This window comes from Pleurodeles waltl, chromosome 9 (assembly GCF_031143425.1).
Source record: "Pleurodeles waltl isolate 20211129_DDA chromosome 9, aPleWal1.hap1.20221129, whole genome shotgun sequence".
NCBI classification, from domain to species: domain Eukaryota; kingdom Metazoa; phylum Chordata; class Amphibia; order Caudata; family Salamandridae; genus Pleurodeles; species Pleurodeles waltl.
This window is the reverse complement of record NC_090448.1, coordinates 637,661,358-637,688,986: the sequence shown is the minus strand read 5'-3', so window position 1 is coordinate 637,688,986 and position 27,629 is coordinate 637,661,358. Positions and strand designations below refer to the sequence as shown.

General features: G+C 49.1%; 1 protein-coding gene across 1 annotated transcript in view; it reads left to right on the top strand.

The window, feature by feature from the left end:
• Positions 1-27,629, top strand: part of LOC138259788 (protein jagged-1b-like) — a 439,654-nt gene that overhangs the window by 142,048 nt on the left and 269,977 nt on the right. Inside the window, exon 2 of the mRNA XM_069207676.1 lies at positions 8,410-8,706. Coding sequence (XP_069063777.1) covers positions 8,410-8,706 — 297 coding nt within the window. The remainder of the gene's footprint in view (positions 1-8,409; positions 8,707-27,629) is intronic.

The following is a 27,629-nucleotide window of genomic DNA, read 5'->3' as shown; positions in this document are numbered from 1 at the left end:
AGGGTACTATCGGTGAAAATAATTGAAATATAATCCAATTCCAACCCCGGTTGGCCATGTCTACACACCTCCCGAATGTCAGACCGGAATTCCTCTGTGTGCGTATCCAATGGATATCTTTATTAGTGAGGGAGTCATGTATCTCTCTGTGGCCAACTGGCAACCTGGGAACCCCTGTCATGAATATGTAGGCATCTTCCCTTCTCCAACCATATCTCCCCTTCATGTTGTGCACCTGTGTTGGTCTTGCTTGACCAAGGGATGGAACTCTGGGTGAACTAACAGGCACCTGCGCACTCGTAACTCCCCCAGAATACATAGAGGAGACTATTTTGAGGGAAATGCTTGGATCAAGGATATACTCATGTCGGTTTGGGTCTGAATTGGACATTCGTCCAATAGCGGCCGATATGGTTGGGCGAATTGCCCTTCCGTTCACTAGTGTACTTCTAGACCTTACCGTGAGCCCTATGCGTGTGGAATGATTGGCCACTTTGCCACTGGTATTTGGTGCAGCTGGCATGCTTTGTCCCTCAATTGGTTCAGAATTATAATCAACCTCACTGGGCAGTTTACAGTTGCATGCTGCCCTCTGTTTCGAAAGTCCAGAAATTTTATTCAGGAATGTTACTACCAGGAGCTTTAGATCGTCTAGCTTCTGGGAAATAGTTGCCAGTTCAAATGCTCCATTTGGTTGCGTCTTCCTATCCTGTTTCCCCTTGTCCGGCTCATCTAGGGCTGAGCCTCGGGGACATTCTGGACACTGGGAGAAGACAGGGCTGAAAATCTGTTAGAACAGGGAATGTCAATAGAGATTAGGGTCTTATGTCTTGGAGATGGAAGGTCCTTAGCTTGAGTACGTTCAGCATATTCCACATACGGAGCAAGTCTCTTCGATGGTGAGAAAATTGCATGCTGGGTTTTGGGAGGGGAGTGAAGATCCACCTTTACATCAAATTTGGACATCTGAGATTTTTTCCTGAAAAGATCAGGGATCATCTAGTGCAAAGAGGTGTCGGGTTTGGGAGGGCAGTGATAGAAGGGCTCCTCAGTATTGCCTCAACCTCCTCGAACAGCGAATCAATAGTTTTGAATTGGTTCCTGCTAATGGCGGAGCATCCATCCACTTTCCCACTAGGCCGCTTTTTATGTTTTTTAATGCCAGAGTGAGGCACAGGAATATCATCTGCCTTCCGCTTTCCCATATCTCACGCGCGATAGTCAGGGTTTTAGAGGGGAAAAAAGAAGTAAAAGAACAAATGTCAGGGACCAAACTATGTGTCTCCTTCCCTAAGATGCTTATATTCCAAAACCAAAGGAGATGGCCCAGCCCAGACTCAGACGGGCCCGTCTTGGCTCGGTCACCGGCCGGGCACATGCCCGGGCGTGTCCCCCATGCGTCCTGCGCCGCGGTGATCGCGGCCCCAGAAAAGGGCCTGGAGGGGCTGAGAATGCTGGGGGATGTGGTCCTCTGTCCCCCAGCAACCAAGTCTGCGTTTGCCCAAATGCGCATCCCGCGCTGCGGTGATCACGGCCCCAGAGAAGGGCCTGGAGGGCCTGAGAATGCTGGGGGATGTGGTCATCTGTCCCACTGCAGCCAAGTCTGCGGTTTGCCAAATGCGCGTCCCGCGCCGCGGTGATCACGGCCCCAGAGAAGGGCCTGGAGGGGCTGAGAATGCTGGGGGATGTGGTCATCTGTCCCACTGCAGCCAAGTCTGCGGTTTGCCCAAATGCGTGTATTTAAAGTTAATTCATTTGTGCACTTTTATAACATTATTTTATCTTTCCTCAATATTTCAGTAGTGAAATGCTTGTAGGCAAATTATTAAGATAATATTTACCTATCAGAGGGCCTGATTTAGATCTCGGGGAGGGGTTACTCTGTCGCAACGGTGATGGATATCCTGTTCACTGAAATCTAACTTTCATAGAAAACAATGGCATTTAGATTTCAGCTGATGGGATATCCATTACCGTTGCGGCGGAGTAACCCCTCTGCCGAGGTCTAAATCAGGCCCAGAAACTCTTAAGCATCTAATCAAACAATGTATATAGAAACTATGCAATGACCTATGAACCGTGTTAAGCGTAGAATAATATACACATACATACATACACATATAAATAATATAAATACTCATGCATACATCTACACATACATACGTCCATTCAATGTATACATTTGTTAAAACATTTTTTATGCACATAAAATTAACATTATTGATTGTCCTTCAATCCAGATGTCCATAAAAAATAGAAAATTCTAGTAACCTTTGAGAACATTTAACAAAAACATATTTATCTTCTGATTGTTGTAGAACTGCTGATGACAAGGTTGCTAAACCTGCTTGAAGATGTTGTTCGTATCTGTAGACTTTGGGCCAGATGTAGGTAGGAAAAAAATAGCGACTCGCAAATTGCGAGCATTTGCGACTCGCAATTTGGTGTCGCTAACTGCAATGCAGGTAGAAAGTACGCGGACAAATTGCGACTCGCACCCGGAGTCGCACCGCAGATAGCGAGTCCGCTGTTTGCGAGGTCGCTTTTTGCGACCGCGCAAAAAACGGACTCGCAATTTGCGAGTGGGTGTCGCAAATTGCGACTGTGCTGAAAATTGAAAGCAGGTGCTGCAGAACACTCTAGAAACCACTCCAGAACACTCAGGAAAACACTTCCTGGCACATGATAATGACATCACAGCCAGGAAGTTTACAAATACACCTGGGAGGAGGGAGGACCACACCCTTTTTAACTGCAGCAGAGCTAACAGAGCACCAGCAACCATGGCTGACACTCCCAGGAAGAGAAAGCTCAAGTTTACTGAGAAGGAGCTTGAGGTGCTAACAGATGAGTGCTGTCAGCACCATGATGAGCTGTTTGGCAAGGCAGCCCTCACTGTGCCAGACTCTGAAAAAAAACGAATTTGGCAGGATATCCAGGACAAGGTAAACTCCCTGGGGGTCAGCTACCGGAGTGTGGAAGAACTAAAGAAGAGGTGGTACGACCTCCGCTCCCGGACCAACGAGAGGGTGGCAGAACGGCTCTGGGAGATGAGAGGCACAGGAGGGGGACCATCTACCATACCACCACCCACACCCCTGGAGGAAAGGGTTGAGGAGACCCTTGAGCCGGAGGCTGTCACGGGAATTGGAGAACTGGACACCTCTGAGCCCGGACCATCAACCAGTGAGTACCATGTGATATGCTTGTACCCCCATCAATGCCATACCCCCACCCACCATGTATACAGGGGCATGCGCAACCAAGATAGCTCCATTTCAGAGTAATAAACACCAGAATGATGCATTATGGGCAATGTAGTCAAGTAGGCATTTCATAGGCTATTGTTTATTAGGAGGTTTTTAACTGATAGTAGACACTGACAGTGTGTTCCCCATGTCCCACAGGTCTCCCACAAGACACCCCCACCAGCCCAAGCAGCCAGGTGCCAATGGTCAGCCAGCACAGAGAGGAGACAACAGGACCAGGCACCACTCCCACCTGCACCACCAACACCATCCCATCTCTGGAAACACCTGTTGCAACAGTGGTGTTGGAGCCGGCACCAGGTACAAGCTAGAGTGCCACATCAGACATTACAGGGCCTCCACCGCTACGCAGGTGACGCAGGATGATAACAGCAGAGCAGCAGGCAGAGTCAGGGCTTCCCTCCACAACACCAACGGAGGCCCAACTGCTACGGGGTCAGCGCCTGCAAAACCAACAGTTAAGGAGGATTAGTGGGGTTTTGCAGCACTTTTAGAGGAACCATGCCAACAGCATGCAGCAGGTGCATTCACAACTGGAGGTCATTGGGAACAACACAGGTGACCTTGCCCTGTCTATGCGCAAACTGGTGGCTGGACTGCTAACGCAGAGTGACGTTGCGCGGCGCAGGGACCGCCAGCTGCTGCAACGCCTGGAGAGGATGGCCTCCTCTATCGTCAGGCTGGCAGTTAACACAACTGGGCTGTCTAGGAGAACAGTCAGCCTCCAGGTTGACATGGGCCACTTTGCGGGTGATGTGGCACGGGGACTGGGCCGGATCACCCATGCAACAGACCTAATGGAGGCACGGCAGGTGTCCAGGGGTACAGGTGACACCCTACAAGACAGTGAGGAGGGTTCCACTGTCAGCAGTGCCTCTGCCGGTGACACCAGGGTGCTACGGAGTGGGAGTACAAGGCAGAGCACTGCTGACCCACCTAGTACCAGCCAGGCTGGCCGAGCCCGCCGTAGGGTGTGAGCTGAACACTGTCCCTGGGGTTGGGGCACATGATGGCAATGTGTCCCATGCCAGGTGGACCATTGAAGTCCCTGAACAGTTTTTTCTTGTATATAGTTTGGTTATTTGCACTTTTTAAATCATTTGTTCTTTCCACTTAACACATGGACTGTTTGTTCTATTGATGAGTATGGTAGAAGTTGGCACGTACATTCCAAAGTATTGGTTTGCAATGTGTTCCCGTCTCAGTCTGCCTTGATTTGCGATGCTCCTATCCCCATGATGGCGATGTGGTTGCTCTTGCTCTTCATCCTCAGAATCTGGGTCTTTAGGAGTGAGAGGTAGCCCACGTCGGGTGGCAATGTTGTGCAGGATAGCGCATGCGACAACTATTTTGAATGCCGTTATGGGGGTATACTGGAGGGCACCTCCACTTCAGTGGAGGCATCTGAACCTTGCTTTCAGCAGTCCGAAGGTTCTTTCGATAATGTTCCTGGTCCTCTTATGTGCACTGTTGTATCGCCTCTCACATTCATTGCTGGGTGTTAAGTACGGAGTCAGTATCCATGGACGTAGTGCATATGCACTGTCACCTGTTGGGCACAAAACGTACACTGTTAGCAAGGCATGGGTGGTTTGCACATTGATCTGTGTGCATGTCTTCAAGGTGTATTCAGCTCTATCTAGGAGGTATCCGTTTCCAAACTCCCCACGTTCCAGGCGTTGGTGTATCCCACTGTGACTAAAAATGTAGGAGTCATGAGTACTGCCTGGAAATTTAGCAACCATGCCAGTGATGACATAATGGGTGTCACATACCACCTGAATATTGAGTGAGTGGGTACACTTCCTATTGCGGAACAGATATTCCAGGTTTGCAGGAGGGCATATTTGAATATGTGTCCCGTCTACACACCCTATGACATGGGGAAAGTTGGCAATCCGGTAAAAGTCCAACTTGGTGCTGTTAATTTCTGCCTCATTCCTGGGTAGGTATATGTATCGGGACATGTGTGTGAGTATGGCATCTAGGAATGCCCTGAGGAACCTTGATAGTGCACTTTTGGATACCCCACCTGCCACAGCAATGACCCCCTGATAGCTACCCGAGGCCAAGAGGTGCAGTGAGCATAGCACTTGCACATGCATAGGGATGGCGCAGCCGTGCACAGTCTGGCGTTCTAGCTGTGGTTTGAGTAAATCTATTAAATCTAGTATAGCTGCGCTGCTAAGTCTGTATTTGTCATAAATTTCCTCCTCAGTTTGCTGGAAGAGTGTCTGCCTTGTTCTGTAAATCTTCTCCTGTCTCTGGCTCCTCCTCCTCCTCTGCTGGGCTGCATGGGCTCTCCTCCTCACTGCTATCAGGTATATCTCCGCCATCTTGAGTAACCCAGATGCCTTCTGGGTCTCCTTTTATACTTTGGTAATGGTTACCACCTGCTCTGAGTTAGTGGTAAATTGGAAGTGCAAAATGGGCTTTTTGCGACTAGTCGCAATTTGAGAGTTGCTATTGCATATGGTTTGCAACTCGCAAATTGCGACTTCCTATTTGCGGGTCGCAAAATGGGGTTGCAAATTTTGCGAGTCGGTACTGGCTCGCATCGCATTTTGCAAGTCGGAAATGGGATTTTTGCATCACATTTCCAATTTTGCGGGGTCGCAAATTGCGAATCGGGCCATTTGGGACTCGCAGAAGTTTGCTACATCTGGCCCTTTATTCGGAATTAAGAAAGAATATGATATTTTATTTAATTGCATTGCTATTTTTATGTTATTGTGTTATTAATATACTCTATCAAACCCGTCTCTTTGAGTGACATCCCTTCACTGTTTTGTTTTATTTTATGACCTACCTTTTTTGCCTTGCCTTAAGGTCACATAATATAGATCTGAATTTTATAGTATTTATAGTATTTATTAATAGATTTTCATGTTATTGGACTTTTAAACTTATATTTGATCACCATAACAGTTACGTTTTATTTATTGTAATGTTTATTTAGTAACAATTTATGAAACTTAAAAATATTAATAGATAGGAAGTATAAACATATATGTGGAGGGAACATTCCGTATTCTCCTAAAACTTAATAAAAATACTAAAACTGCTGAATATAGATAACTATTGGTATTTGCCCTGCTCTCTCCCCCTCTCATTCCAGCAAAAACAGGTTGAAATTTTTTGACTGTGCACTTCCAAGTATCTGATCAACGTCTAAGCATTCATCTCTTCTCTGGCCAGAAAGGGTATAAAGTGTTGTTAAAAAAAAAAAAACAGAAAGGTATATCCGCTGGTGCTTGATACAAAACCATCAGCAATCACGTATTCTTGTTAGTCGCTCCCTTTCTTTTCCTGTCCTATTGTTGTCTGCATGTTACAACATTCCGAAGACAAAACCTAAGAATTTGCGGTTTTCTGTTGGGGGATACTGGCCTGCCACATAGCATCCCCTTGCATACATCCAGCTACCTCATAATGCAGGCCTCATTGTGTGAAGTAGTTCTTTTAGTTAAAGACTGGAACAGTGGCATGCAGTAACATGTTCTTCAGGGTTTACAAGAAAGCTATTGCATGTTTGGTGCTGCAAGTGTAAATGGACTTTCCCAGCAGGCAATATCTACCATGCCTGTGCATGAACTGCTGCAGATAGCCTTTCCATGGAGTGCAACTTTATTTATGCTGCACCACATTAAATATTGTGTCTAACATTGAAAAAGCACGGTTGCCTTTAGATCAGTGCTGACTGAAATATATTATATTACATAAACCATTAAAAAAAATTCTCCAAGCACTAGTTCTAATGGGAACCCTCCCTAGAACGAAACAATTTTTATCAACAAAGATCTTAACAGTTCACTGCATCATGTTCCTACTGCGTTCCTCAGTGAACCTCTTCAACTATGCCGCACTTTATAAATGAGAAATAATACATTTCCTTTCTGTATACGTGGAAAAAACCTTTTCGCTATACACGTAAGAGATTGGAAGTACTTACAGTGAGAAAGATATGGATGGTGTTTGCAAAGTGCAAACTTGGCTGAAACTCAGTCTCAGCTGTGCCCATTGGGATGGGCACAGCTTATCTCATCTGAGACGAAAAGCGTACGTTCAGCAATTATTTCAATGACAGTGAAGCAGAATTTACCCAACAGGAATGACACTGAGGTGGCATCTTGGAAATCATAAAGATATATAAACAGATTAGTAAAGTTAAAGTCTCAATTCAGTTGAATCATAAATCGATCATCACCTGAATAAGTGTATGTGAATATAGTTCGGGCAAGTCAATTAGCAAACGCAGTAACACTTTATTAAAAGACCGAATATGCAAATGTTGATCATATCAGTTACCCTGAAGGGAATCTTCCTATTGCTAATCTAAGATTAAGGGTGAATCGTGGAAATTCAGAAGTAGCAGATGTCATCAAATACAAAATTGCAAGTAGAACGAAATGAAGGTTCGAATTAGAATGAGAAGGTATATGATTGCTCTTGAGAGTAACTCTTTGAGCAGAAATTTCAAGAGCATTGAATTTCAAGAGAGAGAAAGGGAAGTCCACCTCCAAAGGTGGACAGAAGCGATTCTAACTGAAGCTAAAGCATACAACGAAATCATTGATTCGAGTGAAGCTACATCTCCCACCATATAAGTACCAATCAAAAATCAGTGTTTCTGATGTACTTGGTGTTAGCCTCCTTCTGACGTATAATACAATACCAGAGACTTCCATCATCACAGCCTTCACAATATCTTGCAAAGGAGGATCCACTTCCTCTGCCTCCCATTCCTTGCAGGTTCTGAGAATCTTCGTCCAGCCAATGAATTGAAGCAAACATGACCTTCAAACAGCACACTAACAAAAAATAAATTGTAATGAGAAAACAGTGGCTCTGGTGCTTGAAACATAAAGAAAGTGATGTGTTTACTTTAAAATGGAGTCTGGCACCTAGGCCCACTCATATCAATGTTGAGCTGCATCTATCCCAACTACAGCTAAATCAAAAACATATAAACCACTTGTTTCACTAAATCTAAATGTAAAATGTATGCATGCATATAAGCAATGGTTAAGCATGTTGCAAGTTAACATAATATTAGGTGCAACTAAATGATGATAGTTTTGCGTCACCAGTGCTAATCTTTGTTTTAAACTCTTCGGTCTTTTCTGCACTTTTTTCACAGAATCTAGAAGCTGCTGGAGCTTTTGAACTGCAGATCAAGATGGTTCAAAATTACAGAAGTTTGCTGGCCAGTGGTGAGTGCTGCAAGGGCGGCATTCCACCTTGTATTAGAGATGAGTGCAACACTTACTTCCGGGTTTGCCTGAAGGAGTACCAGCTGCGAGTAGTGCCCGGCGGGGCCTGCGTCATGGGGTCAGGATCTACGCCAGTGCTCGGTGGCAGTACTTTCATCATTCGAGCCAGGCATGGAGAGGAAATCCCGGGGCGTGTGCATATTCCTTTTCAGTTTGCATGGCCGGTAAGGCAATTTCTCTTTCTGAGACTTGTTTACATTTCATTGCTTTGATGTATTCGGAAAGGCACCTTGAATGTGGCTCTAAAGTGCCTCTTGTAGAAATATATTTATTTGATCAGCATCATTTTAGTGTTTGGTGACAAAAATCAAGATGGGTTGAGGAAGGTTACTAGAGATTACGTTTGCTCGGAGCGCGCCTTCAAGTGTCTATGTCGTGACAATTTGGGGAAAATGAGAGGAAGGTGAAGGGGGCAAGATTAAGGGGTGGCATAAAAAGAAAAACATAACCCAGATAAGGGTGCCAGCAGCCTTCACAAATAGCACACTTTTCTTTTGACCTTAGTTGTAGGGGGGCTGCTGCAGGGAGCTCTAGTGTCCCTGGGTAAGTCTCAGCCCAGTGTGCGGGCCCAGCTTGCACATGCTAAATATCTACCCTGAGAGTAGCATGAGCGCTTTTCTCATTATCCTAGAGGAGTCGGTGGTTACTGATAAAGATCCATTTGACTGCTGTCGTTTACAACTGAAAGACCTGCCAATTCACACGGTGCCATCTTGTGTCACAGGATATCGTCTCCCTTTACACGGTTACCCTGTGAACAGCCAACTGGAAACCACTAATCCGTGTCAGTTTCTGGCTTGCCTTTGGAAGTTCTGAACAACTAATGCTCATTAAGGGTTTCGAAAATAGGCGGCAGCCTAAGAAATCTTTTCTTTCTTTGGAGGAAAAGTTGGTGGCATAAGGGTGCAAATGTTCCTTTTAGTCAGTTCTCAGCATGAAGCCCCGATCACTTCTCACATGGTGAACATGTTCTTCAAGCTTGAAGTTGTCAGGTCTGAATTAGTGTCCCACGGCCTCCTGTATCCTTACACTCTATGACCCTCATTATGAATTGGTTTATGCAGTATTTATCACACGGGAGTCAGAATGTATAAGATGCTATAACTGTAATTCCCCTATAATAAGAAATACGCTCCAGATTTTGGTGCTGGCTTTACCAAAATATGCTAGCCCCATTATTTATTGGACATTTTCCCCCAATAAATATCAGCAGGTTTGACCTGACAAAATGTATATGGGGATACAATTTTTATGCAAAAAAATACTGAAATTTAACGACCGACTTGTACTCAGGGCCTATGTAGATAATTAAGTTGCTCCTTCTACACACTTGACTCTCCAAGAATGGCTTGGGTGGTCAAGGCCCACTCCAGGAATGATTAGGAGACTGGAATTCAGATACAGTTTGGCGCTCTTTAAACCAAATGCCAAATCACAGCCTTATCATTTTTCAAAGACCTTTATTTACAAGTTGTGAGGATTTTATTTTACAAAGAAAAGCTAACTTGGATGGGTAAAACCTCTGATAAGGAAGAGATTAGGAAGTTTTGAAAATTGATAACCAGTTCATCAGAAAAGGTCAGTGACAAATTATTTTAGCATTGATCATGAAATTTGGGACTGCTACATTTTCTCTATATACAACAATAACTACCTGTCTGCCACCCATAAAGTGCAACATCAAATCTGTCAATATGATCCTTATGATAGATGAAATAATCTCGAATTTCTGGCTGGACTTCTAACTGGCTGAAGAATTTAATTTGCTTAGTTAAGTGCTCCTAGTCAATCAATCAGTCAGTCAATCAGTCAGTATTTGTATAGCACGGCAACTCACCCGTGAGGGTCTCAAGGCGCTGGGGGAGAGGGGCCTCATCCAAACAACCACATCTTGACGTTCTTCCTGAAGATAGTGAGCGACGGGCTTTGTCTAAGGTGCAGGGGGAGGTTGTTCCAGCTCTTTGCTGCAGTGTAGGTAAAAGATCGTCCTCAGGCGGTGGTTTTGCAGATGCGAGGGTTGGTGGCCAGGGCCATCTGGGCAGAGCGGAGGGATCTGGCAGGGGTGTGGAAGGAGACGCTGTGGTTCAGGTAGGCAGGTCCTGCGTTGTGTATGGCCCTGTATGTGTGGGTGAGAAGCTTAAAGGTGAATCGCTTTCGACCCGTAGCCAGTGGAGGGTCCTCAGGTGTTGGTAGATGTGTTCTCGGCGTCGGAGGTCCAGAATGAGTCTGGCGGAGGCGTTCTGGATGAGTTGAAGTTTTTTGATGTTCTTAGTTGAGTTGCCGGCATAAAGGGTGTTGCCGTAGTCGAGCATGCTAGTGACTAAGGCGTGGGTGAATGTCCTGTGACAGTCTTCTGGGATCCCTCTGAAGATCTTTCGAAGTTTGCGGAGTGTGTGCCAGCAGGAGGAGGTGACAGAGTTTACCTGGCGTGTCATGGATAGCGAGGAGTCGAGGATTATGCCTAAGTTGTGGGCGTGCTTAGTCAGTGCAGGGGGGGGGGGCGCTGAGGGAAGTGGACCACCAGGATAAGTCTCAAGCTGAGATGGCGTTTTTGAAGATAATGAGCTCCGCCTTGTCGGAGTTGAGCTTGAGGCAGCTTTCACTCATCCGGGTGGCGACGGCTTCCAATCCTGAGCGAAAGTTCCTTTTGGCTGTATCTGGGTCTTCGGTGAGGGAAATGATGAGTTGTGTATCATCGGCATATGACACGATGTTTATACCATGGCTTCTGACGATGGCAGCAAGAGATGCCATGTATACGTTGAACAGTGTGGGACTCAGTGAGGATCCTTGGGGTAATCCGCAGTAGACTCCTGTGGATCTGGAAGTATAGCGGGGGAGTCTGACCCTCTGCATTTTCCCGGAGAGGAAGGAGTGGATCCATTCCATGGCTCTTCCGCGGATTCCAATGTCGTGGAGTCTGGTGCGCAGAGTGCTGTGGGAGACCATGTTGAATGCTGCTGAGAGGTTGAGGAGTATGAGTGCTGTGGTGTGGCCGCAGTCTAGGAGTAATCAGATGTCTTCTGTGGCTGCCAGGAGTGCTGTCTCCATGCTGTGTTTGCTGCAGAAGCCAGATTGAGAGCTGGCCAGGGAGTTGTTGGCCTCAATGAAATTCCATAGTTGTGCGTTGATTGCATTCTCCAGTACTTTGGTGGGGTAGGGTAGCAGCTAGATGGGCCGGAAATTCTTTAGTTTTGATAGATCGGACAAAGGTTTCTTCAGGAGCTAGCATATTTCAGCTTGTTTGACTGTTTCCTCTGTGGTGAGCGTGGACCAGCAGTGGATGATCTGGGTGGGTTCTGGGGGGGTTGGTCAGTCAGAGGTTCCGGTGCCAGGGTTTTCCAGGAGGTAGCTGTCATAGATGTCCTGGATCTTGTGGTGGAAAAAGGAGGCTAGTTTGTTGCAGCGGTCCTGTGATGGGGGGATTCTGGTGGCTTTGGAGGAGGGATCTGTGAACTTGTTGATGACTAAGAAGAGTTCCTTAGAGTTGTGAGCGGAGGAGTTGATGCATTTTTGGGGTGCATCCTGTCTTGCATGCTTGATTTTTCGTCAGTGGGCAGCGGTTGCGGCTCTCAATGAGGCAAGGTCTTCGCTGGTTTGGCTGTTCCTCCATTTTTTCTCTAAACGTCTGCAGGTACGCTTTGGTTCTTGGAGTTCAGTGGTGAACCAGCTGGCTTTCTTAGGTATGCGTTTGGCCAATGTCAAGCGAAGAAGGGGTAGAGTGTCAGCGCATTTGGTGATCCGTGCGGTGAGATTGTGCGCTGCTGTGTTGGCGTCGTCAGAGGGGGAGGTAGGGATTTGGCAAGCAATGAGGTGAGTTGCTCGTTGGTGATTTTGTTCCATTTCCTGTGCGGGGTCCTGGAGGTGCATGTGCGGCTGCTGGGTGTGGTGATTGTGAAGTGTTTGCAGCGGTGGTCAGTCCAGTGTGGGGTGGAGATGGTCTTGATGGTGATCCGATTGCTTAAGGTGAAGATGGGGTCCAGTGTGTGTCCTGCGATGGGTGTGGGTGGGGAGACCAGCTGTCAGAGGCAGAGGGTGGCAAGGTTGTCGAGTAGGGCAGTGGTGTTAGGGTCGTGCGGTCTTCGAGGTGTAAATTCATGTCGCTGAGGAGAAGGTAGTCAAGTGACGCCAGGACCTGGGGGGTTAGCAAAGTCTACATCGTTGTCTATGAAAGCTTGGTGGGGGCCGGATAGCCATTTACACCAGGGTGCCGCGGATGGAGGAGTTGTGGCTGGAGTGGACCAGGAAGTGAAGGTGTTCCATGGTGGTGCAGTGTTCTTCTGGGATGGCCTTGACACGTAGTTAGGACTTGTGTACGATGGCGAGTCCTCCGCCCGGGTGGGAGGGCCGGTCCCTCCTTAGGATGCTTTAACCGTCAGGAATGGTGATGACTATGTCTGGGCCGAAGGTGGGGTTGGCCCAGGTCTCGGTAAGGAAGGCGATGTCCGCTCGGGTGATGTTGAACAGGTCCCAGAGTTCAGTGGCGTGTTTGTGGAAGGAGCAGATGTTCAAGAGCAGGCAGTTGATGGGGTTCTGCAGATTGTTGGTACCTTTGTGTGCGAAGAGTACCTTCGGTTTGTTGAGGCTGTCACTGAAGTTGCAGTTCTTGCAGGTAAAAGGTCCGTGAGTGTCCTTGGGGAGATGGTGCAGCAGTTGTTGAGACGCCCGGTGTTTAGGCGTAGGAGGGTCTTGGAGTAGTAGCGGAGGCAGTCCAGAGGGTGGTTTAACAGAGATCCAGGGATCCTGGCGCTGGGCGTGGTCCAGGCATGGACAGGCGCAGACAGGCTCGCCTTTGGCGTGCCAATGGTGCGCCCACTGTGCGCGGCCACCATCAAGAAGGGGAGGGGGAGTGGTCAGCTAGGAGGCGGGAGGGCTAGAAAGATGCTTCGTGGGGGCAGAGGAAAGAGGGGAGAAAGGAAAAAGAGATAGAGAAAAAATGAGGGATGATAGAAAAAAGGCAGAAAAAGCAAGAGTGAAAAAGCGTCAGAGAGAAAGAAAAGGAAATACTTACTTGTGATGGCCACTAGACCACCAGGGATGAGGCGCAGGGACGGGCCTGTGGGTGGAGGAGGGCCTTGAACTGAGAGTCAGGAAACTCTCATTTCGTCCCAGCAACAGTAGAGGCAGCAGCCACAGGAGCTGGGGAGGGCAGCAGATGCTGACCAGGAGTCAACGGACTAACTAGTACAATCTTAACAAAGTAACCTAATTGATGGGCCAATGTTCTAATACACTTGCCAGTACATTTATTCAAATACCTTGTAGGTTTGATTCCTGTTGACAAAAGTGTGATTAAGCCCCCTGTGGAAATTAATCTCTTTTGCGATGATCTGTCCCTCGAATAAGCTATTAACTGAGGAACTGTACCTGCAGATCTTCAACTAGACCTAAGAGACTGTTGCTGTACCGAGAGACTAGATTTCGTTTTACAATCTCATTAGATCCTGCATAATATATTGCTGGTCTCTGGACTTTTTAAGGAATTTGTTAACGTTATCGCAGTTTTTTGTTTTTAAGACAGAAGTTGCGTCCATATATCATTACTCTTCTGGGAGATGTTGAAGCGGATGGGCACTCCGTCCTGATGCACGTTGTTTTAATAAACGGGTTACAGTCTCATCTGGACCTGGCAAGACATTTACTCGGTATGTTCTGTCTACTCATGGCGTGTAGCAGGGTTGTGTGCTTCTCTACTGTTGCTTTTTTTAATTGCTGGTTTCAATGCCAACTTAACGGCTCAGGATAGTGATCACCATAACGTGGGAAGAGTGGCTGTCTGCTCTTTTGTATGCCAGCGCCACTGCTATTCGTAGCCACACCAATACTAGTCTTGTGAGCTCTCGTAACACATAAGTACTGTATTATAAATATTAGGATGAAGATCAATCAGACTAGGAGTGTGGTGTCTGGTCTTTAGTGAAAGTTTCATAAAAGAACATTTTTCGACATGTGGTAAAAAAATCAAGAATCTCTTCATTTGGGTGTATTGTTCAATGGTATCTGTGGAAGGCCAGGCATTCCCTTATAATGGCCTCTGCATTTAGGTAATCAGATTAAATATTGGGCATGGTGGCTTCCTTTCACAAGTTACTGCTTTCAACACAATCACAATATCCCAGTTGGTCTCTTGTGCACTGGTTTGGTGGAGTTGGAAGAATGAGAACCTTGTTACCATAGATGGCGTGCTTTTGAGAGAAACCACTACACTAAGGAAATCATTACCAATGCAGTGCCTAAGGATGGAGTGTGGTTTTACTTCTGCCAAGTGTTGAGTCTTTAAGCATTATGATGATTATACTATGATGCTCCTAACACAAGTAGTGTGGAACACGGGCCCTGGTCCTTTCCAATTTGATTTTTCACACATCTGAATCGAAGAAGAGAAATTCTTGGCAATCTGTCACCAGGTATATTTACAACCAAAAGCCAATTTTATTTACACCCTTAGTTGAAAAAGTTTTGAAATAGAGGGATAAGGACCTCACCTTTATGGCTTATCTCGGTCATATGATTGTGATTTCATCCTATGCTGTGTATATTACCAATCTGAGTTTGGTATGACTTATTCCACAGGAGGATCGAGGCGTACTATAATTTTTTAGATTGGGTCAGCTTCTGATATTGGTCAACCGGGAGCACTTGGGTTGTGGTCCCAATTTTTGCTTATGCTTTTTGCAGCAGGAATCCATGTCACACCAGCTACTTGGATGTGTTCGATTGAAGATTTTTGAAGCATGAACTGCTGAGTTGCTTTGAGATTTCTGTTGTTTGTTGTACCGAATATTGTGCTATTTTCCCTCCATGGTTATTTGCAATAACAAAACGTATTGTTTATTTTTTATTCCTTAAAATGTTGTTAAAATATTTTAATAAAATGTGATGTTTATATTTTTGTTTTTTGTATTTTTAAACCAACTAAAAATTATATTGAAAATAGAAAAGCTCGAAGTTGTGGAGGAAGGCAGTTAAAATTAGGAACACCTGATACAACTAGGCCTTAAAACCTTCTGGAACTGAGACATATCACAAGCAGTTTGACTGTGCTCACGCAGCAAGATATTTTACTCAAATAACCTTGTACCAATATGGAGCATTATATTATTGACCAGAACCTCTAAATATTCCACGATCTCTACTCAGCGAGCTTGTACTACGGCGTTGTTCATGAATGGCTTCAAGTGCGAGATTGAATGTAAAAACTATCTAATGTGCTATGCTATGTATGCTTTTTGTCATAGAGTCTCAGCGTCATTGGCTTCAAGGGAGCATCCATACTAATGATGGTTTCTGGCTGTCAACAGAAAATGGTCTTAAAGTCAAAATTCCACTGTATTTCTTTATTTTGTTGTGGTTATGCATATAGCAAAGGCCCAAAACGGGGCTAGCTGGACAGGAGGCTACCCCAGACTAACCTTTACGGGCTCATATCTTATTAACAACTGGTTATGGTCAGATAGTTCCGGTGGATCAGCCACTACTGGCGTCCAAGGCATAACCTGGAGTCACTGGATCCCATTAGCAACTTGGAGGCAGTACTGGTTTAGGGTTAAGGCTCCCCGACTGCACCTTAAAGTCCCATATCGCTAAGCCTCTGCAACAGTATGTTGTAGGCTGATGGTTCAAATGATTTCACAATTAGGAGGACCACTCTTAGAACCTGTAGTGAATCACTGTGCGTGTATTTGTGTCAGGATTTTGTGTGAGTGTCTGTGTGAGAACAGAAATAAGGCTTGTTAAACAATTAACATTACAGGTAGTCAGTAAATGAGATATGAGATCCAGTAGAAACCCAGGTAATTAGGAGGCTGATGCCTTCTCCCCCCTCTGGCAGTGTCTGCACTTTAGTCACAGTCGGCTGCCTATCCCGTGTCGATAGTTTTTCTTGCAACACCTGCAGACAGAAGAGAGAGATAGTGACCGGTAGTCAGAACTAATAGATACACTCCACTTCATTCCTACAGGTGCTCTGATTCCTGGGAGGGCAGCGGTAACAGGGCTCAGGGAGTCCTCCTCAGTGTTCTCACCGAACTTAAGTTGACCTCACCCAAGGTTGCCAAGATGTCTGCTCTACCAGGACCCATAATCTTTTGACTCAGTCTAGACTGGGCCCAATGAGGGACTGTGCTTGGAATGCATTGAAGGACACAGGGCACAACTCCCTGCCCATTTTGTTCTTAACTTTTACTATCTTGGACTTCTAGTTGAGAAGGACAGACCAAGAGTGAGTGCATTGCAGTTCTGTGCAGTACAGTGTAGCCTGCCTGTAGGAAAGGATACATGAAGGGTACATATGGCTCTGTCTGTTTGACTTTATGATTGAAGGATCTTGGACTTTTAGGCGAGCAGACTTTATTTTAGCAAGTAGGAAAGTAGGAGATTTGTTAATGACATTGATGCGGTTGTGTTTTTTTTAATCAGTGCTGCAATGTAGGTTTGGCTATGATGGGTCACACGTAAATACTTTTTTCGGAGATTGGTATATTTGCTTTATGATGCAGACCATATAAGGCAGCAGCATGAGGAGTCCTACAATAATATTGTTCAGAATTGGGTCTGTAACACTGTATTCGGGTTGATAGTTTGTTTTACGGCTGAAACTAAGATTGTGTTGGTGTTGCCTTCTATTGAGTTCTCACCCTGGTTCAGTTCAAGCCTTAGGCCATAAACATTGTGGGGGTCATTCTGACCTCGGCGGTAAAAGGCCCTTACCACCGGTCAGAAGTCCGCCATTCTACCGCCGCGGTAAACCGCCACAGTCATTCTGACCACCAACTGTGAAACCGCCAAAAACCCGACATCCCAGGAAGGCCGCCTCATCAGCGGGCCGCGGAAAACTGGAGATGACCAAACCTCCACCGTCACGCCAACACAAACACGCCCATGCCATTCTGACCCACGAATCCACGCAGCGGTCTTTCAACTGCGGTATTCCATTGGCGGTACACACAGCCGCGCTCAAAATACACACACAGCTCCAAAACACAGCCACATTGGACAATTTGAAATACACACACCTGACACACATACAAACAACACTCCCACACATCCAATCAACTATAAAACACACACCCACATCACCCACAAACCCCCACTAGTTGGAAATCGGAGAGAAGGCGATAGAGATAGAGAGAGCGAGCACAGCAATCGAAAACCCCAACACACACAGGAACCCAACTTCATCACCCACACCACATTTACACACACATCACCACATATCACCACGCACATCACCACAAACACCACCCCACACCTCATTCACACCACCCCATGGCACCCCAAAGACACCCCAGGTTCTCGGACCAAGAACTCAGGGTCATGGTGGAGGAAATTATAAGGGTTGAGCCCCAGCTCTTCGGCACACAGGTGCAGCACACCACTATAGCAAGGAAGGCTGAGCTATGGCAAAGGATCGTAGACAGGGTCAACGCTGTGGGACAGCATCCCAGAAATCGGGAAGATATCAGAAAGCGATGGAACGACCTACGGGGGAAGGTGCGCTCGATGGTGTCGCGACACAACATCGCTGTGCAGAAGACTGGCGGCGGACCCCCACCCACTCCACCCCAATTCACAGCATGGGAGCAAGAGGTAGTAAACATCCTGCATCCTGATGGCCTCGCTGGAGTACACGGAGGAATGGACTCTGGTAAGTCGAATCTCAACTACTTCACCCCCCCCCCAACCACCAGCATGCCAACCCCCCCCCACCCCCAATCTCAACCCCCCAGCACACAACCTCCCTGCCAATGTCTCACCAGCACAACCCACCCTAAACAACACCAACCCCTGAATGCCAACACAAACCATAGACAGCCACCACCAAAGCATGACCATTGCACATACCCATACACCCCCCCCCCCCCACCTCCCTCACAACACCTCCCACAAGGAAATGCCAGCACTGGGGGACAAGGGCACTCAAAATGCACGCCATGGCACACACAGAAACAATAACCATACTCCTTTACCCCTGCAGGGCCCGAACGCCAACACACCGCCACGGAGGGTCCAGATTTGTCCATCCCACCCACAGAACAGGCCCCCAGCGAGGACAGCAGCTCTGTCGACCTAGAACCTGATGACCAGCCCGGACCATCGGGGACCTCTGGACAGTCGGTTCCCCACACACAGACACAGGCCACAGCAGACCCAACCCCCTCTGGGAACACCAGCACAGCTCCCACCCAGCGGGCCCATGCCTCTGTCTCCAGGACGCGTCAAGCAGCGGTGTGTCCGCCACTACAGGGCACCCAGGCTGACCCAACACCCCAACAACAACAGGGACCTGGGGGCAGTGGTAGTGGGCACACCGTCCAGGGGACAGAGGCCCGGGGAAACAGGGCAACTGGGAGGGCTGCTGTGCGACAGGGGGGGGGAGGACAGGCCCAGGGAACCCACTCTCCAAGAGGCCCTCACCACCATCATGGGAGCATACCATCACTCCCAGGAGACGATGGCGACGGTACTGGCCAGGTTCACCGAGATCCAGGCACAGCAGGAGGAACAGTACATGGGGTTCAGCAATGAACTCAGGAACATCGCTACCGCTATGGGGACCATAGTCCAGGCCCTCCACCGGATAGAAACCACATTGCGGGACCATGTGGCACCACAAAGGGCCCCTGTCACTAGCCAGGAACAGCCTACCACCTCCGCCGGCGCTAGTGGTCAGGAGGCCCCCACAGAACGACAGCCCACCAGAACCCCACCTCTTGCTGAAGAACAACCACCCCGCAAGAGGAACCTGAGATCTCACAGGAAGACAGAGTAGGATGCCAAGACCCCCGCCAGCATAAGATACCCCCTGATGTCATCCCACTGTCCCACAGTGTCACCCTATACAACCTTGAACTGCCCCTGCTCCATCCTTCCACAGGCATATGGAAAATGCACCTGTGAAACTGAGAACTGGGCTCTGCCATGGACATAACTCCACCCTCACCCATCACCGTTTTAATATCATGTACCAATATCTAGCACTAAAAATAAATCACTCATTGCACTGAAATCATTCAGGAGTCAGCCTGTATTATTTACAAATGTATAACACATTACTGATCAATAATGTTCTGTTATTTTTGTGATGACAACATACCGATGTCAATAAGCATTAGTCCATGGGCTAACCAAGCAGAAGTCACGCAGTGGGTCATACAGCACTGAAAAGGGAAGGGAAAATCAAACATCAGTTTAAAAGAACTGGGGGGAAATACACAAAGTAAAGATGCAGGGGGCTTTCAGTAAATGTTAAATGGCGTGGGTGATTCTTACCTGTGTGCTACTACTGAAAATACTGTTGGATAACTCTGTCCCTGTTGTCTGTGTCGTCCTCTTCGTCTTCCTCCTCTTCACTCTCCGCAGGCTCCACAGCTGCTTCAACACCACCATCTGGACTATCCTCCTGCAGGAAAGGCACCTGACGTCACAATGCCAGATTGTGAAGCATACAGCAGGCCACGATGATCTGGCACACCTTCTTTGGTGAGTACATCAGGGATCCCCCTGTCATATGCAGGCACCGAAACCTGGCCTTCAGGAGGCCAAAGGTTCTTTCTATGATCCTCCTAGTTCGCCCATGGGCCCCATTGTACCGTTCCTCTGCCCTGGTCTGGGGATTCCTCACTGGGGCCAATAGCCAAGGCAGGTTGGGGTAACCAGAGTCACCAATTAGCCACACACGTTGTCTCTGTAGCTGTTCCATCACATAAGGGATGCTGCTATTACGCATCACATACGCGTCATGCACTGACCCAGGGAACTTGGCATTCACATGGGAGATGTACTGGTCAGCCAAACAGACCACCTGGACGTTCATAGAATGGTAACTTTTCCTGTTTCTGTACACCTGCTCATTGTCTTTTGGGGGTACTAAAGCCACATGGGTCCCATCAATGGCACCAATTATGTTGGGGATATGTCCAAGGGCATAAAAATCACCCTTCACAGTGGCCAAATCAACCTCCTCTGGGAATACAATGTAGCTCCGCATGTGTTTCGTCAGGGCAGACAACACTCTAGACAAAATTTTTGAAAACATAGGCTGAGACATTCCAGATGCCATGGCCACTGTTGTCTGGAATGAGCCACTTGCCAAAAAATGGAGGACTGACAGAACCTGCACTAGAGGGGGAATTCCTGTGGGTTGGCGGATGGGGGACATCAGGGCTGGCTCCAGCTGGGCACACAGTTCATGTATAGTGGCTCGGTCAAGTCGGTATCGTAGTATGATATGGCGTTCTTCCATTGTCGACAGGTCCACCAGCGGTCGGTACACGCGAGGATTCATCCTTCTCCTCGCAAGTCCCAGCGGACGGTGTATAGGAAGGACAACATGGAGCACAGAGTCAAGCAAATCACAGGTACGTTCACCACAGCATGCCGAGCACACGATTATCTATGTATTGAAAGGCGTGTATGTGTGGCAATGCAAGGCCTAGGCCTGTGTGACGCAGTACAAATTATGCCATGTGGGCCCTTGAAATGGCGGCTGCCTGACCTGTGAAGTGGGAAAATGGGATGTGAGGTCAATGCGCTGGCGTGGCACACCGTGGCGGTAGGCGGTCGAAGACCGCTATACGAAGCCGCATTGGTTAACATTGAAGCCTATGGGTTTCAGGAGCCAATGACGAGGTGCGCCGGCGGTCGCGGTACGCACCGCCGCGGGCGTGACCGCCTTTTTCTATCTGCTTAATCACTCGAGACCTGATCATCCACAGGAGAGGACCTATACTGCAAGTGCTGCTGTGACCTCGGTCTGGAATGACAATGGCTGCTGCGACTGGGGAAAGGGCCCCTGCTTTCACGTCTGAGGAGTTGGAGAAACTTGTGGATGGGGTCCTCCCCCAGTATGCGTTACTCTACGGTCCTCCAGACCAACAGGTAAGTACACTGGGTGCACATTGAATGGGCTATGCCTGTGTGGAGTGGGGTGGATGTAAGTTGGTGGGGTGGGGGGCGAATGAGGAGTGCAACGCACGACAGATGAGAGCATGTGCCATATGGCAAGGTTGGGGAGGGGGGGCCAATCACATCTAACATGCAGAAAATTGATGAATTTTTCCTTCCCACCCTGTACATGTCAAATAGGTCAGCGCCCATCAGAAAGTGGACATTTGGCGTGCCATCGCCAAGGAAGTCCGGGCCCTGGGGGTCCACGTCAGACGGGGCACCCACTGCCGCAAGACGTGGGAGGACATCCGCCGCGGGACCAGGAAGACCGCCGAGTCACTGCTGGGGATGGCCTCCCAACCTAGGAGGGGTGCCAGTCGTACCCTGACCCCCCTGATGTCCCGGATCCTGGCGGTGGCCTACCCTGATTTGGATGGGCGCTTGAGGACATCACAGCAGACACAAGGGGGTGAGTATCAGCACATTCTGCTATCTTTCAGCACCGTGGAGGCGTCTGGGTGGGGGAGGAGTGTTGTGGGTGACATTAGGCCAGGGCGCTTTCTGTAGTGTAGTCCTCTCCTTTAGGCATGGCCCTGTGCTCCCGGCCCCCACCTCTGTAGGGTGACAAGTACAGCTATCGATGGTCCAGCATCACACATGTGCGCGTTTGTCGTCTCTAGACCTGTTGTCCTAGTCAGAAGTACTGAGTAGTGTACCCCGAATGCGCGGCTTAGTGCATGAGGCTCCTGTGTCTGTCCTCTCCGCCAACGGTGTTGACATTGCATGCACTCAACCTGGTCTTCGTTTTTCTCCCCCCACCCTTCTTCTTCATCTTCTTGTGCATGTGTGCATTAGCATCATCAGGCGGAGGAAAATTGGCATCGGAGCACGAGGGAGCTGCAAGTCACAAGGCCCCGGTGGGCCCAGGAACAGACACCGAGGGCACCAGTGATCCGGAGGGCGAGGGGAGCACCACAACGGGGACCGGTGGTGACACCAGCGACACCGACACGTCCTCGGATGGGAGCTCCCTAGCGGTGGCGGCAACATCCGGGCCCCCCGCCTCTACAGGTACAGCCGCCACCCAGCGCACCAGCCCCGCCCTCCCAGCAGCCCCTCAGCCTACGCTCCGTGCCAGCTCGCCCAGGAAGGCGGGCGTCTCCTTCGCCCCAGGCACCTCAGCCCCTGCCCCTGTCACCCCTGCTGCCCACAGTGAGGAGGTCATTGACCTCCTTCAGACCATCACTGTTGGGCAGACTACCCTTTTGAATGCCATCCAGGGGGTAGAAAGGGAGGTGCATCGGAGCAATGCCTACCTGGAGGGCATTCATTCGGGTCAGGCTGCCCATCAACGATCGTTCAATGCTCTGGCCTCAGCACTGACGGCAGCCATTGTCCCTGTTTCCAGCCTCCCTCTTCTGACTGCCTCCACCCTGTCTCTGTCTCCTGTTCCTCAGCCTATCCCATCCACACCATCAGACCAGCCTGCACACACCTCAACACCCAAGGGCAGCTCATCCAGACATAAGCACCACAGAACCCACAAGCATTCACCCAAGCAACACCCAGATGCAGACATTCCAACAGTCACTACCACCTCTGTGTCCCTCTCCTCCTCGTCTCCCTCCTCCCTCCCTGTGACGTCTACACTCACACCTGCATGCACACCACCATCAGCCAGTGCTTCCATCACCAGCACACCCTCCAGTACAGTCCGCACACGTGCAGTCACCACCCCCACTACCATTTACACGTCCCCTGTGTCCTCTCCCACTGTGTCTGTCACCCCCTCTTCCAAGACACACAAACGCAGGCAGACACCCACCCAACAGCCATCCACCTCACGACAGCCTCCAGCACAAGCACCTGCACCCAAAGACAGCACACCTGACTCTCCTACAACCACATCCTCTTCCTCCACTCCCATCACCACTTCTCCTACCCTTTACCTTGGTCCTAAAAAACTTTTCCTCGCTAATCTTAACCTCTTTCCCTCCCCTGACCCACCCCCTCCATCTGCAAAGAGTCCCAAGAGCACCTTAGCCACCACCAGCCCAGCTTCGAGTGTCACTGTGGTGCATGGGTTCTGGAGTCCACCCTTTGCCAGCAGTGACACTTCAATCAGCAGCAAGGGGACAGCCAGCCCCCCCCAGGCAAGAGGACCAGGAAACTAAAGGGCCGCCGTGAGAGGACTGACACGGCTGCCCCCAAGGAGCAAAGTTCGCCCACTTCACCAGCCACAACATCTAGGGGAGGCAAGGGCCCGAGAGCCCCATCTAAGGAGCGAAAGGGCAGCAGGGCGGAGAAGTCAGCCAGCAGGAGCGCGGAGCAGGAGGGCCCCACAAGCCCCATCCCGGGTGTTAGGGAGGACACCAAAGGGCCCAGGACTCCGTCACCGAAGGGTCCAGCAACAGCACGGTCGGAGGGCGGCTGAGCAGGGAGTCCAGGCCAGGTCTGGATCCCTTGACTTACTGGACAAGCACCGCTGAAGAGGGCCCCGCCGTGCAGAAGAGCAAAGCTGAAGAGGGCCCGCCGTGCAGAGGAGCACCGCTGAACAGGGTCCCGCCGTGCAGAAGAGCACCGCTGAAGAGGGCCCCGCCGTGCAGAGGAGCACCGCTGAACAGGGCCCCGCCGTGCAGAAGAGCACCGCTGAACAGGGCCCCGCCGTGCAGAAGAGCACCGCTGAAGAGGGCCCCGCCGTGCAGAAGAGCACTGCTGAACAGGGCCCCGCCGTGCAGAAGAGCACCGCTGAACAGGGCCCCGCCGTGCAGAAGAGCACCGCTGAACAGGGCCCCGCCGTGCAGAACAGCACCGCTGAACAGGGCCCTTCCTGTCAAGCACCGCTCCGCTGGGCCCTTCCTGTCAAGCACCGCTCCGCTGGGCCCTTCCTGTCAAGCACCGCTCCGCTGGGCCCCGCCGTCTCAGGCACCGCTCCGCTGGGCACCGCCGTCTCAAGCACCGCTCCGCTGGGCCCTTCCTGTCAAGCACCGCTCCGCTGGGCCCTTCCTGTGAAGCACCGCTCCGCTGGGCCCCGCCGTCTCACGCACCGCTCCGCTGGGCCCTTCCTGTCATGCACCGCTCCGCTGGGCCCTTCCTGTCAAGCACCGCTCCGCTGGGCACCGCCGTCTCAAGCACCGCTCTGCTGGGCCCTTCCTGTCAAGCACCGCTCCGCTGGGCCCCGCCGTCTCAGGCACCAGTGGAGACTGTAATCCACCTGATGGACTGTGTGTGTATAGACTTGAGAGACTGTGGCTTTGCACTCCCCAGGATGGCACAGTGGGCAACCCACCAACTGTAGAGACTTGAGAGACTGTGGCTTTGCACTCCCCAGGATGGCACAGTGGGCAACCCACCAACTGTAGAGACTTGAGAGACTGTGGCTTTGCACTCCCCAGGATGGCACAGTGGGCAACCCACCTACTGTAGAGACTTGAGAGACTGTGGCTTTGCACTCCCCAGGATGGCACAGTGGGCAACCCACCAACTGTAGAGACTTGAGAGACGGTGGCTTTGCACTCCCCAGGATGGCACAGTGGGCAACCCACCAACTGTAGAGACTTGAGAGACTGTGGCTTTGCACTCTCCAGGATGGCACAGTGGGCAACCCACCAACTGTAGAGACTTGAGAGACTGTGGCTTTGCACTCCCCAGGATGGCACAGTAGGCATGGTGGCCCCTTCGTGGATCTGGTGTCGTGGACTCATGTGGCTGTGGTGCCCCCCCTTCCCTTCCCCCTGAGGTGCCTGTAGTTTTTTCATCAGATGCCCCTGCAGTGTTCTCTCCAAAGGACTCAGGTCTCCTGTGTGGGCTTTGCCCTTGTGTTGTTACACTTTGGCCCACGGACACTTCGATTTTCTTTTGATGTGCAGGACTAATTGCCTCGGTTATCCATTGCACTGTATATAGAATTATTTTGATATTGATTTTTTGGCTAGTTGACCAATACTTTTCAGAGCCTATTTTGTACATAAATTTTTATTCACAATTTAATTATGTCTTTGCTTTTTTCAGGGGGGTTTGGGTGGTGTCACTGTGACTTGTTGCTCTGCATTGGTGTGTACATAGTTTGGGGAGGTGGGGGTCGCATATGTGTGTGCCGTAAGCTTTCCTCCTCCCCCTCCTGTGTGTCGTAGGTGCAGTACTCACCGTTGTCGTCTGCGCCGGCGTTCGTACTCGTGGTAGATGAGCAGGTAGACGAGAGCAGGTAGGATGTTTAATTCGGGTTCCATGCTGTCCTCCTTCCTCGTGGAGTGCGTAGAGGTGAGCGTTTTCCCGTTCGTAGTCTGTTTCCGCCGTGTTTTTATCGGCGGGGCTCCCGCCCCGGAAAAGGTGGCGGATTGGTGAGTTATGATACTGTGGGCGGTACATTGTCTGCCGCCTGTCTGTTGGCGGTGACCGCCGCGCTGTTTGTCTGTACCGCCGTGGCGGTCGGAGTGTTAAAGTGGCGGTCTCTGTTGGCGGTTCCCGCCAGGGTCAGAATTCCATTTTTTGGACCGCCAGCCTGTTGGCGGGTTGGCCGCCGCTTTATCACCGACCGCCAGGGTTAGAATCACCCCCTGTGTCTATTGGTGCCATATTCTATGGAAACGGATGACACTCTAGCACTTCTCTGTGTTCTTGGGGAGGTTTTGGGTAGAAGTTTATAGGAGTCAGTGAGGGGTTGTGGCACCTTGGAAAGGAAAGGACTTAATTTTTCAGATGTTTTGCCAGCTGAATAGCGCCTGGTACGAGCCTGGAAATCTGTAAACATGAGTCTTTCCAGGAATCATCACCCGGTCTCTGCCGACTGTGGCAAAGAGACAGCACCGCAGTGCTCTGTAAAACGATATTGTGTTGGATTTGGTAAAGGTCGACATGTGTTGGATCAGTAAAGTAACATTCATTGGGGTTGGTACAGGCTTTCCGTTGTGGCTGGTACAGCAGCTTTCTTTTGGGATTGGTACAACAGCTTGTATTGGGGTTGGTACTATGTCATTGTTTTGGGTGTAATAGTAATGTGTTGATACAGCAGCATTGTGTTGGGGTTGGTGTGGTAGAATTACTAGGGTATTGACACTACAGTGTACTGCTGTTAGTATTTCCCAGGGTTGTATTTGTTGGTGTTGTTATTGTAGCATTGTGTTGGATCAGTAACATGTTGTGGCATTGTGGTCTGGCTGGCACCATGGCTTTGCGCTGGGGCTGTGGCATTGCTTAGTGATTAAGACTGTGTTGTTGTGCTTGAAAAAAAGCGAATGAGAAAACCTGTATACCGTAGAGCTTTTGTACTGGAAATATTGGTATTCAATAGGTAATATTGCCATTGTATCATTCTTGTAGTAGAGGTGCTGTGGTTGCAGCTGAGACATGTCGGATGCTTATTGCAAAACTGAGTTGCTAAATGAGTATTTTTGTTAGTCGCTTGGTTATTGATGTGACTTGGATTAGGGTTGTTTTGTTAGCACTTGAGAGCCCCTGATCTGCAGGAGTAAAGATGTCACTGAGCAGCGCCTTAAATGGAAAAAGAAGTGCAGGTACTCAGTAAACTGAGTAGGAGCGGGTAGGGGTGTGGCCTATGAAGTAAGCATTTATTCACATAAGCAGGTAATATTTAAGCTCTATAGCGCAGTTTGGAAAATAATTTTCTCTTAAATTTGCAAAGAAACCGTACGTTCTGAAAGGGCATCACACACTTTATAACACAACAAAATGTTAAACATGTAGGTTTTGCAGCTGGGATGTATTCTTGTGGATAAACTGTAATCTGTTTAACCAGGAACCCTGCATTCTAGTCCCGACTGTCTCACTGTACCAATATTGGTGCTGGTAGCCTTCATTGATGTTGGTAGGAAGTAGATTGAATGACGTATTAAGAGTCACATGCTCTATGGCACGTCAGCCTCTTAATACACCCACCTGCTCTCTGCCAGTGCCACTGTGAATAGAGGCTGCTTATTTATGCTTTAAACCGTATCTTGACTGTTGTATTTTAGAGGGTTTTCTGTTTTATTTTATTTGCTAATGCTGCATGATTGATATAATTTGCTTTGATACTACAATATATTTCTATGCCCCATTCTGATTAAATATTGAGAGGCGTAGAGGTAGTCCGGGGCCCTACATAGTGTACGCAATGCTCCCATTAATAGCTTTGAAAACCTAGGCCACACTGTGTTTTTAAATAAATCATATCATGTGTAATACCACGTGTATTGCTCTT